Genomic DNA, 15,699 nt, shown 5'->3' with positions numbered 1-15,699 from the left:
ACTTTTTGGCTGACCTTGTTGCTGAGTTGTAGACCACCACGCTATAGCCACTGAAGGCGACGTGTTGCGGGTTTGAACCCTATGTTGCACAAGTATTTTGAAGAGACCAACAAATGTTTGTCGGTGGGAGTCATTTCTTTTAACTTCAATATGCTGATTCACCAGACGACTGCCAGATATTATCTTATCACACACATTGGAGAGCAAAATTGTCAACTTACATGGCTATTGTTATAAGGGTGCTTGTAAACATGCCTTTTGTAGGAACAACACTAATTCTTACCAAGACTAGTGTGTACAACTGAACTATAGGAATAGACCTTCAGACTCAAATGTTTACTATTATAACAGGTCCCTTCTTGGGCGGTTTCGCGGCATCCAAGATCGGTCGCAAATGGGGTCTCCTGAGCACAGCCATCCCTCTGTTCATCGGTTGGATCATGATGGCGGCTGCTTCGAGCGTCGGCATGATCTATGGAGGTCGTATCTTCTGGGGTTTGGCTGTCGGCATGTTGTTCACAATCTCCCCAATGTACTGCGCTGAAATTTCTACGGTAAGTTTATTTTACCTCACTTTTATTGTGATACTCCTGACAAAAGGCCACTTCCTTGAAACTTTATTATGAATTTAGCTTCAAATGTGTTGATAGAAACAATTTAAATATGACACCAACATTGGTTACTTCTGATATCTTTCTTTTATTCATGACAACAACCACAACTGATTTCATCTGTTCAGAAGGATTGAAAACACTTAAAGAAATAAAAAAATCGGTGCTTTCTTTGATTCTTTGATCGAGATCTTTGACTTTCTCTTTACGTTCAACAAACATCCCATAGATGAGACAGTTCCAATATCATTTATTTAATCTTTCCAGAACGAAGCCCGAGGAGCCCTGGGTTCCTTCCTGCAGCTGTTCATCACTCTCGGTTACCTGCTGGTGTACGGCATCGGGCCCTTCGTGTCCTACGGTGTCATCGCCTACGTCGGTATCGCCTTCACCGCAGTCTTCTGTGTCACATTCTTCTTCATGCCCGAATCGCCTTTCTATTATTTGGGCAGAGGTGTGTATCTCATTTCGTTAAATTTTGTATGAAGTATGCCTAACTGATAAAGTCCATGTAGGTGGGGTAGGCGATATTAATAAGATAGCAGGAATAAGATGGATGCGACGGGAAAGAGGTGGAGAATAATGACATAAAGTAAGGAGATCTAGTATAGGCTGGTGATTATGAATATTGACTTAACTTGCTACTTTTTGATTTCTTCAACGGGTCAAGTCAAGTACTTGCGAATCTTTAGCTATTTAAGCAATCAAAATATGTACTTTCGATCCACCTGTGATTGTCTATTTGAAGTTTTACTGGAAATTCAAAAGAAAATGTACTTGAAATTATCAATTCCTCCTCTGTTTATACTATAAGACCTGTATCTAACATTACAGATGACAAGGAGTCTGCAGCAGCTTGCCTGGCGACCATCCGCGGTCGCTCCCGCGCAGGTGTCATGGCTGAGATCGACCAGATGGCAGCCGATGTCGCAGCTTCCATGGAGAAAACTGCTACGGTAATGCATACCCTTGCTTTTAAATAATATGGAGGAGATACTCGCTGTAATAGTTTGAGTAGTAACAAAAAAGTATTTATTGTTTAGACCTTGATTTTACTTTAATGGATGTCTACATAAATTCTTCCGAAATACATGCTGTTCAATTTCATAAACAGCAAATTTAATTAGTATAATTTTGAAATGATTTTACCTAAGATTTAAAAGTAGCCCTTCATTGAAATACGTCTTTAGTCTGTGTTTGATTTCCTTTTCTGCGCAAACGATTATTGACTATGCATATTATGAATGTTCTATATCAACATATATCATGATCCACAGATTGCCGATGTGTTCCGCGGCAGCAACTTCAAGGCGTTCTACATCTCGTGCGCGCTGGTCTTCTTCCAACAGTTCAGTGGCATCAACGCTGTGCTCTTCTACATGACCAACATCTTCGAGGCAGCTGGCTCAGCCCTCGACTCTGCCATTGCCACCATCATCATTGGTGTTGTCCAGGTACGAGAGTTTTCCATTTACCTAAGTACCGTTTCAAGTCATCGTTTTTCGAAAATGTGTGATCATTTCCCTAAAACCGGCAAGTTTCTTTGAGAAATTAATAGTCTCTTCCAAACAACAATTCATCGATATTAATTTTTTTGGAAAACCTTTTTAAGGAATCTATTGTGGCATCTAAAAGCAAAGTTGTGCACCTGCACAAAAGTAATATTTATCATGTGACGACGCATTTAATAATAATAATAAATGCGGACAACATCACATACATTGTTCTGAACCCAAAGTAAGTTGCTAAAGCACTTGTGTTATGGAATTCAGATACAACGAAGGTACCACAAACACCCAGACCCGAGACAATGTAGAAATAAGAATTTTTACATTGACCCGACCGGGGATCGAACCCGGGACCTCAGAGCTAGCGACCCCTTGAAACCGGTCCGTACGCCACTCGACCACGGAGGTCGTCGAATTATAATTTGGCAGTTATAATTAATATTTTTACTTATTACCTTTTTAGTATTTTATTAATGGTTCATTTTTAAGATCATCGTAATAAAAATAATATACATTATGTATTTTGAAGCCACAAACCTGAATATATTTTTATGCCATATTTGCTTGTTTCTAGGTGGTCGCTTCCTGCATCACTCCATTCGTCGTTGACAGGCTGGGACGCAGGCTGCTCCTGCTTATCTCAGCGTTCGGTACTGCCGTTGGTCTTGTAAGTACCTCACCTACTTCTTTGATTACTTGTTTACTCAATTTTGGATATTGAACTTTATTTTAATATCCTAACAAATCTTTTTAACTCATCGTCTTAAGTTGATTGGGAGATAAAACTTGGTAAATCAACCTCTTTTTTTATAATCTCATTTTTCAAGTGCAATCTCCATATAAATTAGGATTAAAAGAGTGGAGGCTAAACTTAAAATGAGAAAATAAAAATACTTGCTTTGCATTCCAGGGCCTGTTGGGCATGTACTTCATCCTGGCCAGCCAGCACAGCCCCGTGGTGGAGAAGATCAGCTTCCTGCCCGTCCTGTCCCTGATCCTGTTCATCGTGACCTACTGCTGGGGTCTGGGTCCTCTGCCCTGGGCCGTCATGTCCGAGCTGCTGCCCATTGAGGTCAAGGCCATCGCCTCGCCTATTGCGACCGCCTTCTGTTGGGTCCTGTCTTTCTTGATCACCAGGTAAGATAAGAACAACTATTTTCGTCAGTGTCCTTAATTGATAGTGTTAGCAACTCTATTCTATAAGGTTAAAGTATAATTTTGCTTGCAACTCCGTAAGACCACAAAATGATAGTATTTTACTATTTCTTCATTGCTCTTTGACCTTCTAACTTTACTGTTATTAATTCAACCGTCTTTTTATTCCAGGCCAAATTCTGACTAGCCCTTTTTGCAATGCCCATTTTTTTTTCTCAGGTACTTCAGTACCATCGCGGAGGCACTGGGCATGGGACCGACTTTCTTCATCTTCGGTGGATGTTGTGTGGTCGCCTTCTTCTTCACGCTGTTCCTGGTCCCCGAGACCAAGGGCAAGAGCTTCCAGGAGATCCAAGACATGCTGGCTGGCAAGTGAGTATCGAAGTCATTGTTCGGAAAACCGTGGATTTTATTTCTCGCAAGTCACCAAGCGTGGTGAATGATACTATTTAGGTGATTGGACTTAGCAGTGGAAATTCAGGTTGGGACTGATGTTGTTAATAACTTCTCTGCCCCGGCAATGAACACGATAGTTAAACAATGCCAATGCTATACGTATGTATGTGTGTGTGTGTGGGGGGAGAGAGATTTGCGAATCGCGGGCAGGCTGTAAAAATAAGCTGCCTTTCTCATGAGTTACCGTGTTTTAATTAAATATTATAGCAGACTTGTAAGCAAGGCAGCCATCTATACAGCGTAGAGCTTCGACTTTGTTCTATAACTGTAGAAATATAACTTTAAGAAGCGCTTCAGAACAGCTAATTCTGGACAAAATTCTTCCTCCCGCTTCAGTAAACACAGCAGATTTAAATATTTTGAATAATCCCTTAAATATTTCATTTTTAGACGAGGATTTAAATGTAGCGTCTTTTGGATACTAAGGAAATTGAGAATAGCGAAGCAGAAAAGACAGAGTATACGGAATTCAGGCGTAAGACATAAGACTTAAAATTCCGTAGCTTAAATAGTAGAACTACGTAGTTTTAGGTGGTTAGAACAGTATTGAATTTAATTTAATTTTGTGTAGAGAAGGAGAAATGTAAACTTTTTTTATAAAGTAGATCAAATCAAGTATAATGTCGCACGTCACTATTTAAAAACATTTAGTTAACAATTGTTATTGAAGTTTCACGATACATTTTGATGGCATAAGTTCAGTTGCAAGTTGGTGGTACATACTGCTTTTGACGTCATTTTAATGCCAAGTTTTCAGACTATAAGGAGTTGGGAATTCGAGAAGATTCTGGTATTGTGTATTTGAAACTTTTGTTGGTAGCAGGTTGTTAAATAATCTGATCATATTTAGCCACTTCATATAGACTGTATAGCCAGCAATAGAAGTACGAGTATATAAAATACAATCCGATTTACAAAGTGTCATTGTTTTTAGTGACATGCAGGATTTGTCTTTAGTAAATAATATGTTTTAAGTATACTAGATGTCAAACGTATTTTTTTACCTGATAGCCTAACCGTAACTCTTAAATATGATTTTTTAAAGTTGTTTTTTACCTTAATAAGTAATGGGGCTACCAGTGACCGACAGATAATAATTATTTTATTATTTTTCTGACAATGTCATGGTGTTTCCTAATTTCTGTTAGTGCCTGTACATAGTACTGTGTTTAGAGATGGCATATAGTATAGTAGCGTATTTTTTGTAAAAAATATTTTATAGTATGTGTTAATTTTGGTATTTTTCAGATTTTAATTATTTCCTTTTTGTTCGCAGGTCTTCCAAGCCCGAGAAAGCCTAAATAAAATTACTCTTATTCGGAATTTTTAATGTGCCGTCAATGTCATATGACTATAATCATTAAATATTAGTATTATTGATCAAGGGCTTAGCTTGGGATAAATGCGGTAGAAATTTTCAATTATCAAATGAATCTACTTTAAATATCTTATCTACTTACAAGAAGATGTCGTTTCTTAAAATTAATGAATAGAGAAAATCCTTTTTGGTCGTGTTTGTTTTTTTGCAATTCTGGGTTGTCTTGAACAGCTTCTTAAAAAATATACTTTAAATAATATGTGAGTAATAAAAGGCTAATGTATTTTAACCCAGATAGGATAGGGAATAAAACAATACCTACATGAATAAGATTCAAAAACACAGTTTTTTATTACATTTCAAGACAACGAAAACGGCCATTACGTTTCTAGCAATTCCTACTTATTTATTTGCAAGATGTGCCATGTTACCACATTAACACGATTTTTAAAGTGGCAACACTTAGACTTGTAGGAAGTGCCTTAATATTTTGATAAACTGAAAATTTCTACCAAATACCATTTGTTAAGGATGCCAATCCTACTTTATGTGATTCCAGTGATGTTTTATAATAATATTTATATTTTTTAAACGTATTTTAAGAACTCTTGAACGCGGAGACCGAAAGATTAGGCGGGAAAAGACACGCCATATGAGAAAATGTCATATTTAAATATTTTATGAGAATTTTGAAATCATGGTTCGCTTTTACGATATACGTGGCCGCGACCCCCAGCCGGCTCCAAGTGGTACTTTAAGTGCCATTCACACTTAAGTACAAGTCGGAGGCAGGGTCCGGCTGGGACGGGAGGATATGTGATAATAGATAATGTTGTTATTTCTATTGTACATAATTATTTTTAATGTATGAACATACTTTGTTACAAATAAATTGTTTTATACTATGTGTTAATTTTGTTTTTTTATTTATTTGGCCTATTTGATTAGTGTTAAACACATGGATGACTTTCTCATATCTTTATTAACTGTTACCTACATCATTACACAATACATGATTTAATAAAATAACACTTATTCAGAACTTTTAATTAATTTATATCTGACTAGTACGTAATAAATAGTATCTATGCTTAAATAAACTCATCATCAAGTATTCTTACACAAGATGGCGCCCAATTTGAAATCCACTCAGACGCATCTTCAATTTAATGTATACAAGTATTTCATCTGCTTTCAACACTTTTTTACTTTTACTTCCAAGTTGGGGTCTTTTTTGGTGAGCTGTAAACAAAAAAACATTATAAATTATTAATTCTCTTTATGAAGCTGAAATTCTTAAATTATGAAACGTATTCATCTATAAGATATACTTTACTTAAAAAAAATTGTTTATTTGACATAAGTTAACATAATCATAAAATCTTACAAGGAGACCTCCTTTTAAGTAAGTATTTACCTGTGCTAGGAGGCCTCGCTCTTCCTAATATCATCATAAGCATTGTGTATCAAATTAACAGTAGATAAAAATTAAACATTACAAATTAAAAAACAAAATTAAAATGAATTAAACTTAAGTCTTACTCATAAAACATTAATAAACAAATAATAACTTAAGATCAAACTACTCCTGTATCAAAATTAACTTTTGGATGAGCAATTTAGCAGTGAAAATGTAATCAACAGACAGACTAAGGGCCCATTTAGACGATGCTACAAATACAAGTGCAAGTTGCAATACAACAGTAGACGCGCAGATAGGGAACCTAACGTGATATATGCTTGCCAGCAATGTAATACAAATTGCACAACATTTCACTCATCGTCTAAACGGGCCCTTATTAACCTTCTATTGTGTTATTAGCATCGGTGTCAACCATCATCCGGACCCTGATTCTGCTATTTACAATGTCCGATGAATGAATGGCATACGGATTTAATTGGCACTATTCGTAATATGGTAAGCATTTTTCTAACACAATAAATGGAAATTAATTACGGCGCGGAATACTCACGGTGAATTTCCAATTATTGTATTGGCAAAATGCTTAAGAGAATAGGAACAGTTTCAAATTTAATCCAACTGTCATTCATTCATCGGCCATTGTGAGGACCTGGACTAAACACTTACTTGCCGGACAGCAAATCCTGTATTTCTTGGAAGCTCTTGCCCTTTGTCTCGGGGATCAGGAACAGCGTGAAGAAGAAGGATGCCAGGCAACAAGCCCCGAAGATGAAGAATGTCACGCCCATGCCTGTGGCCGCGGCGAGAGCGCTGAAATATCTGGAAAGGAATTAATCACATAGATCGTTTGAATCAAAATCTGACCGTAAGTCGCCTGCACACGAGCATGTTTTGAGCGTATGGATATCGCGGTGTTTCCTCTACATTCAATTGAATGCCTTATTCAGATCCTTGAAAATTGGTTTAAAAAAAAAAGTATTTTTGTTTTGCTAGCTATAAATGATTTAAACAAATTACGCATGCCTTAATGTAAGTTCTTTATCAATCGTGGCTCACAGGAATATTAATTACAGGCGTTGAAATGATATTGGCGCCCAACGTGGGGCAAAATTGAAAGCAACCTTATCTATGAAATTATTTTGTGAACGTATCATGAAATGAATAAAATGTAGGTTTTATCTAAGAGAGAAGTTCTATCTATCTTAACAATTTTTTTTTCATTGTACGACATCAAATTTTTCATCACAACACTGAGTTAAATCTCCTTCTTACCTCGTAATCAAAAACGCTAGAATCCAGCAGAAAATGTTGACCACAGGCATGGCGATGACCTTGACCTCTATAGGGAACAGCTCAGCCATGACGGCCCAGGGCAGTGACCCCAGGCCCCAGCAGAAGGTTATGATGAACACCATCAGCGCCACGACCGGCAACCAACCTATTTGCTCGGCTACTGGGTTCCCATTGTCAGCTAATACGAAGTATGCGCCTAGAAGAAACTGAAAAAAAATATTCTAGCCTTATGTAGTATTCTACAACATTATTATGCATGTCGAGCGTACGAGCGAGCCAGAAATGTAGCTAAGCACCGCAAAAATTGTGTTTACATTACATTATAGATAAATCAGTCAGTATCAGTCAGTACACAGTAACTATAATCTAAAAGTTTTTGAAGCCATTGCATAGACAAAAAAAAATAAGTAATAATGATTTACAAAACACTTACAAGACCAACAGCAGTTCCCGCTGATGAGATCATCAAGAGTATCTTACGCCCCAACCGGTCGGCGGCTAACGGAATAACACAGGATGCTCCCAACTGAGAGATAGAGCAAATCGATTCAACATAAAAACAAATGAATTGACAGCTGTAAGTATTTACAAGCACACTTTACTCTAACCAACTTAGTGACGCTCTCAATTTTCTTAAACTTATTTTTAAAGAATCTTGCGTTAAGGGTTTTAATCCCTGTCCATTTTACAAGTAATCTTTTGACAAGGCTTAAAATTTACCAAAGAGTGACGAGCAACATGTTGCTAGTACGATTTAAAAAAATACGACCTAGCACTACTAAGGGTTACTACTAAAACGAGTAATAACAGCCAAAGTAGGTACAGCTTTTGTATCTCTTAAGTTTTACAGTAATGGTCATGCAAGATATCCAAAAACGAATGCATGTTAGTAGTAAAGCGATTAAAAATGCAGACAAAGTCGCGAGGGACAACTAGTAATTTTTAATCCTTATCTGAATGTCAAGTGGGCATAAATGTCCGCTATACATAGATGCAGAGAGATCAATAATCGTTTTATGAAAGAGTATGAGTAAACAAGAATACATTAACATTACCTATTCCAGAATGTACTAATCGAGGTCGACTTTGGTTCAAACTTCATGCCAAACGTGATTACTTCCGAATAATATCACAATGGAAAAATGGCAAGATCAGTGTTAAGTAACTTTTAAAATAAATCAATGTTAAATGCTGAAAATTTACTTTGCAGGGAAATGAACACCTCACAACATTTCTGTCTACTTATACTGAAATCTTCAAGAGTGAATCCAGTAATTAAGGGGTAAATATCAGTTTATATAAAACCCTGATGTTTCGATCACTGCGGGCTTGTCCAAAAGGGTTACCGCGGCCCCAGTATACAAAGGGCAACGAAAGGCACAAGGGTCTGTTTTAGTCGGTATTTTAATCTTAGGCGGGTAGAATAAATCATTTTACCTGAACGGCTCCAATAATGATAGTGGAAATAGAAGCATCGAGAGCTGACCCAGCTGCCTCGAAGATATCAGTCAAGTAGAAGAGAACAGCGTTGATGCCACTCAACTGCTGGAAGAAGATCAGCGCCATCGAGATGTAGAAAGCCTTGAAGTTGTTTCCACGAAACAAATCTGTCATCTGTAAAGATATTTTTTGTTGAAATGAGCTACAAACTATGACTGACTTCAATGGTATTTAATTAAAGTACAAATAGAATCTGTCTGAGTTTAGCAATCTGGCACGAAAAATCAGAGACCGACGATTCAGACACTTAATTGCTAGTAGCTGTAAAAAATGTTGGCTTGAATGGACGCTCATGGTAACCAATGTGACATCGAAGCCTAAGTTCAGGGCATTTTAAAATTATCATCATCAAGTATAAGCATTTTCACTGAATATAGAGAATCATCTTCCACATCATAGTGGAGATTGGCGACAGCTAATGTATTGGGGAAAATATTCGAATTACCCTGGCAGTCTTTTCCATGGAAGCGGTGACATCGGAAGCCATTGCATCAAGTTCAGTCATGACTCCTGCTTCCGTTTTGCCGCGGATCGTCGCGAGGCAGCTGGCTGCTGAATCCTTATCCCCTGAATGAGTCAAAAAGTTTAATCAATTAGACAGACACTATTGTTAATAAGCTGAATATGGTATTAGGCGTGCGGGTACAAGCGCTATGATAATATATACCATGTCTCGGTCTCCGGCAGACAAACATACCGGATTTTTTTTTTCTGAAGCTGTTTGATGATGACGACTACCATTATTGCTCAATACACACCTTTCCCTAGATAATAGAAAGGTGACTCCGGCATGAAGTATATCACAATAGCAAAGGCTACGGTGCAGGCTGTGCCCACGTAGATCACCACGCTGTAGGAGACGAAGGGCCCGATGCCGTACACCAGCAGATAGCCTATCGTCAGAAGCACCTGGAGGAGAGCACCGAGAGCGCCGCGGTACTCATCCTAAAAGAAGGAGAAGATAAAATAAGTTGGCTAATGATTTTCTTAGGTTGTAACTGAAGATGACAAGTAGGGATACCAGAAGAGATATAGAAGAAGATAAAAAGGGATGGATGGTATGAAAGATAATATGAGAAAGGAGTGTTTTGTTATGAATAAAAACCAAACGTGCATTATGTCGACCATACTTCATTGGGAAAAGACAGTAGTCTAAAACATAATTAAAATAGGGGAACAAGCGATGTAAGATTCTGGCTAATCTTCTGTCCTAGATATTTGGCAAAGATAAAGTATGAGGATGTTACGAAAATGAAAAAAATAAATAAAAGAGAAAATAAGAACTTAAAGGATTCATTTTCGAGTGAAGAAGTTGTAAAAATCTCACCGAAGCAATTTCAGCGCAGTACAGGGGCACTATAGTGAACCCCATGCCCATAGTGACCCCGCAGAACACCCTGCCCGCGTAGAGGAGCGCCACGTCTTTAGCCGCCGCGAGCAGCACCCACCCGATGAAGAGAGGGAGCGATGAGGCTAACATCGTCCATTTACGACCGATCCTGGATGCCAAGTAGCCTACGATGAATGGTCCTGTAGGAATAAGGAATACAGTGCATTAAACATAGGTAGCGTTGCTGAAAGTGAAAGGTGTAACCATGCAGGATCGTCCTGGATCTCAAAATTAATTAAATTAAGTTATTTTATTTAATTGCAAATGTTAAGCAGCAATTTTTGAATGTCGAATTACAATAGGCAACACTTAGATTCACCCTTCCTAAATGCTTCTGCGACAAAAGGCGCGGCGCATCAAAATTCCCTTAGAAGGGCAGACAGAAAAAAAGGTGATGTGGGGGGGGGGTAGATTACTTGAATAACTTTAATTTAAAAGCTGGATATTAACTAATTACTTAGGAAGTGGTGTAGTAAGCGACACGGGCTGCTGTTTATAAAATATTCAATGATTCTTTGACGTTCAAAAACTGCTACTTAATCTACGTTATCTAACAATAAGTAGATGGATTTTGTTTTTTCTTCCATTCTTACCGAATATTGCTCCAATTGTAAGCAGCGATCCGATCCATGCTTCCTCGTCCACAGTGACTGGTCTGTCCAGGGGGCTCTCCTCATCAGACTGCAGTTTCCCGTTGATTGGAGCTGTCCAACCCATCGTGTAACCAATGGCTACGAGGAGTAAGTTTGCTAGAATAATAAAAGCATATTATTGATTAAAGACAAATAAAGGGCAAATTCTGTACCATGATTTTTTTTTAATGGGACTAGCCCCCTACACTTGCCCATCGTTGCAACTCTTGTAAGCCAGAATCTACAATGAAACCAACGAAAACACCGAAAATCTTAAGTTCGGTATGCCCCTGGGTTAATATGTACTGCCTTGGAACCAAGCAACAAAACTACAACGAAATTAAACAGAAATAGTAAAAAGGAGGAATAAGAACGTGTACCGTGATTTCTTTAATCCTTTTCCTGTGGAGGTTTTATAATATTCAAATCAGATGATAGCGACAGGTGGCGAAATTATGTACCACCCTGATTATTGGGAATATTTTTCGATGCTTAAAGTTACATGCTATAACAATTGGAAAATGCACTTTGATGAGATATCTAAAGAGAAAGGAATATGGTACAACAAGACATTGGGTATACAAGACAGCATCACCCAATTGTGAATTATGCAATAAAGTTGAGGATGTGCAGCATTTGCTGATGGATTGTGTCAAGAATAAAAGGGAACGGGAATCACTGATTAAGGAATTCAAATTAAACATTTTGGATGTTGGTCTTGTCATAATTTTTTTGTCAAATCCTGTTTCAGAAATTATTACTAAACGAATATGTGGTCTGGCTCGAGTATGTAATCAGTGATTCCCTATTCAGTAGCGTGTAAGTAAATTTAGTATAAGGTACAATGGGGTTGACGTATCCGTGTGGATAAAAACCTCTTAAAAATAAATAAAGATTAAAAAAAAAATCACATGATGAAATCTTAGATGAGTGAACACGATAAGCAAAGAAATTCCAACAAACCAACTGCACACGTGGTGTCGTGAGTTCGATCGAACAGTAATCGTTTTTGTCGCCCACGAATGTATAGTTCTGAGTCTGGGTGTCTTTGTGGATATTTTTATAATAACTATCGTGAGACTGATTCATTATTAAATGATGTAACGGTTTACTCACGCGTATTTATCGGGGTAGCCCGCCTATTTTCGGACCCAACCGGAGTCCTTAATCATGAGCAGACGCGACTCGCGATCCCGCCGCGTGAGTAAACCGTTACATCATTTGTGGATATTACTTGAACGTTTGTGAAGCCGGGTGAAGTCCGGGACACGAGGATTAATATTCTTAGTGCCGAAGTAATTTTTGCAGTTAAACATAAACAAACGACAGTTTACGGAGCTTCAAAAGTTTTTAAAGACAGTTCAGTGAAATTCGGACCACATGGATAGTTTGTTTCCTAATAAAAAAATATACTTAGTGTTCAAATGATTAAAAACCACAATAAACACAATTGTCTAGTACGTATGAGTAACAAGTTGCGTAGGAGTAAAAAAAATCACGTGTAGGAAATTAAGTCATTAAAATCACAACATATCTATCAGAATCTAATTACGTTGAAAGATAGTGTCGAAACGACGTCGGGGATTTTTATTAAATAACAAGCTGTCCCAGCGAACGTTGTTTTGCGATACAAATGATATCTAGGGGAAGAATATAAAAAGTATTTCTCTATTTTCGAGAACGCTTATAAGGACTTTTAAAAGTAGGTGGCTGAACAAGAGAGGCAGAGAGCCGCGCATCCCAGCCGCCACGGAGGCGCTGTGGTCATTGTGAGTCACGTGATGTCTCCAAGCCAACGGAGGCGCGGAGCTACGGACGGTGAGTAATGGGCAGCTCTCCACCCGATCAGGACCTAGTCCTTATCTCCGCGCGCCTCAAAGAGATGTCGAAAAGCTCAGTAGTATACCAGGAAAGCGGGATAATCCGAAAGGGCTACCGCAGCCAAGTTACTACACAAAGGGCAAAAGGGAACATGTGTGGGTTAGACTTGACATTGAAAAGTATATGTAATTAAAATTGATAACAATAGATTATAACGGGAAATAATGATAAAGATTACACAAATCATTGATTACTTTCCGTGTTATTGTAGTAAACAAATTGCAGAAAAATGTAGAAATATAGAAATTGACAATATTGTGGGATAGTGTGGCGTTCTGGTTTCATGTCACAACGACCTTAACAATGGAAGCTATCTTCGCCGAGGCGAAGACTCAAAAACAGTCCATATCTGTTGTAACATCGTGTTGTTGTGGTGTTTGTAAAAGACCGCGAATAAAATGGTATGACTTTTCTTCCAGATTTTATAGAATTTATGAGTAACACAACGACAACAATGCGAGAAAACCGGTACACCGTTTTTTCCGGTTGGCAGTACCGGCGTAAGGGCCGCTGACACCCCGGGCGAAAATATTGTGGCTCCCACTTAAGGGAAGCAAAAATCTCATTAAAAAATATGCATATGCACAGAGCGTAGAGCACAGTTCAGAAGGTTTGCACCAGGAGAGGCAAGCGACTCTGACTTCAGACCTTGGCGCCCCCCCGAATTTGTCCCCCTGGGCCATCGCCCCATCACATTTTGAATACAAACAGCTGATGTTGGTAGACGTATGTTGATTGCTGCATTATCAGGACGTGATTTTGATCATCAATGATAGTGCGGGTAGCAACTACTTCCGATTTAATTTGAGGCACATTCTCCTCAGTCATTAAATCCAAGATACTATAATATATAATATATAAGAGATTTTCGGCTATATAATCAAAGAACATGGCTACTTAACAAATTCGTTGTTATACGACTTGTTGGGGACACACCACAACATTTAGTTTTCATTATAAAAATGGTTGCTTGGGACCCGAAGTATACTAACTAAAGCTCCATTAGTTAAAGATAAACCTCACTTAAATTATCTGCATTTACAACTTTAAAAGCAAAAATAATTGACAACATTGATCCGGTTCGGTAGCCCGAGTGCAAGTCGCCTGTAGTCGACATAGTAGAGTTCCGTAGAATGATCCGTAACAAAGTTAAGTTACCTGCTTTTTAAAAGTAAACAGAAACAAAACCCGGACAAGTGCAAATCGGACTCGCACACGAACTGTTCCGTACATTGCCCATACTAAAGCAAAGAAAACATGTTTATGGGTAAGCCTAAAATACGTGTCCTGTACAGCTTGAATTGTAGAATTTCCAATTTTCCGCTGGGAAGATTCTTGCACCGTTTCTACTTATAGCAAAAACACTATTTATGGCATTCAAAAAATGATACTTATATTACTTATTAACCTTTTAAACCAACTTCAAACAGGAGGAGGTTTTCAAGCCATCTGTATGTTGTTGATAATTTTACGTGAAACAGACAATCATTTGGTCCCATCAAAAATGTATTCTTTTTTTTTTAATAATATCATAGCACAAATTACTTTCGTAATTTTTATATTCAAAGGGGATTTTCACTAACGTTCTCATCACCTCACAGGCACATCCAAAAAAAAATGATAGGTACCGATTGAGGCGATCGCAAACTGCCGCCATGTTTGTCCGGAGTCCATTATTAGACGCACAACACTACCCACTTCATCACTAACGCCTCACCGAATATTGTCAATGCATAACATATTATTATCTTTGGTTTTTACGTCCGATATCGATTTATTTGTATTTAAGTTGACAATGATTTGTTATTACGGTATGATAATTGCAATGATAGTACAAGTAACGTAAGTGTGGCGGGCTTGATTCCCGTTTGGGACAAATACTTCTGGGAGAGCTTTTGGTTTAAGCCTTGGTGTATTTTGTGTTTGTAATAATTTAAATAAGTTCCTAATAACGAAACCGTATCGCTAAGGCGTCGATGTCTATGTGTCCGACTGTCACTAAGCTTTATTCAAGAATAGCTAGACAGCTGCCTAATATATAAAGCTGAAGAGTTTGTTTGTTTTTTCGTTCGAACGCGCTAATCTCAAGAACTACTGGTTTAAATTGAAAAAATTGTATTGAATAGACCATTCTTCGAGGAAGGTTTTAGGCTACATACCATCACGCTGCCACTAATAGGAGCGAAGATACAGTAGAAAATGTGGAAAAAACAGGGAAATTATTTATTTTCGAGGGCTTCCGTTCAAAAATTCCTAACTTATATCTTCTATCTACGCGGACGAAGTCGCGGACAACAGCTAGTCAATAATAAAAATGAAAATTGAGGTTAAGCAGCATTTGACACAGTATATCATTTAGGTGGGTCTGAATCGCGCTTGATTATCAATTATAGTTACTGTGCTACTGAAATACCTGTCGAATTGACTTTCTTTCGACATAATTCGTATCAAGTATCAGCAACCGATTACAAAATTCAGTATACTACCAATAATCAACTAAATCTTATCTTAAGCACTGATTTGATTTATAAT

The 15,699-nt window shown here is 37.9% G+C and overlaps 2 protein-coding genes across 2 annotated transcripts in view; one reads left to right on the top strand and one right to left on the bottom strand.

Moving 5' to 3' along the window:
- Window positions 1–5,306, top strand: part of LOC113495432 (facilitated trehalose transporter Tret1-like) — a 35,728-nt gene extending 30,422 nt beyond the window's left edge. Inside the window, exons 4-11 of the mRNA XM_026874150.1 lie at window positions 352–554; window positions 879–1,065; window positions 1,446–1,567; window positions 1,889–2,065; window positions 2,694–2,786; window positions 3,030–3,256; window positions 3,494–3,646; window positions 5,007–5,306. Coding sequence (XP_026729951.1) covers window positions 352–554; window positions 879–1,065; window positions 1,446–1,567; window positions 1,889–2,065; window positions 2,694–2,786; window positions 3,030–3,256; window positions 3,494–3,646; window positions 5,007–5,031 — 1,187 coding nt within the window. The 3' untranslated portion in view covers window positions 5,032–5,306. The remainder of the gene's footprint in view (window positions 1–351; window positions 555–878; window positions 1,066–1,445; window positions 1,568–1,888; window positions 2,066–2,693; window positions 2,787–3,029; window positions 3,257–3,493; window positions 3,647–5,006) is intronic.
- Window positions 5,307–6,011: 705 nt separating this feature from the next.
- Window positions 6,012–14,899, bottom strand: LOC113495433 (facilitated trehalose transporter Tret1-2 homolog). Its single transcript, XM_026874151.1, has 10 exons — window positions 14,796–14,899; window positions 11,248–11,403; window positions 10,592–10,794; window positions 10,023–10,209; window positions 9,710–9,831; window positions 9,202–9,378; window positions 8,198–8,290; window positions 7,744–7,970; window positions 7,138–7,290; window positions 6,012–6,290 (listed from the first exon to the last, which is right to left on the bottom strand). The coding sequence occupies exons 1-10, from the start codon at window positions 14,839–14,841 to the stop codon at window positions 6,260–6,262; spliced, it is 1,395 nt and encodes a 464-aa protein (XP_026729952.1). The 5' UTR covers window positions 14,842–14,899; the 3' UTR covers window positions 6,012–6,259.
- Window positions 14,900–15,699: the final 800 nt, after the last annotated feature.

The sequence above is a fragment of the Trichoplusia ni genome, chromosome 6, assembly GCF_003590095.1.
Source record: "Trichoplusia ni isolate ovarian cell line Hi5 chromosome 6, tn1, whole genome shotgun sequence".
Lineage (NCBI taxonomy): Eukaryota > Metazoa > Arthropoda > Insecta > Lepidoptera > Noctuidae > Trichoplusia > Trichoplusia ni.
Note: the sequence above shows the minus strand (reverse complement) of the source record. Positions and strands in the feature narration are given on the sequence as shown.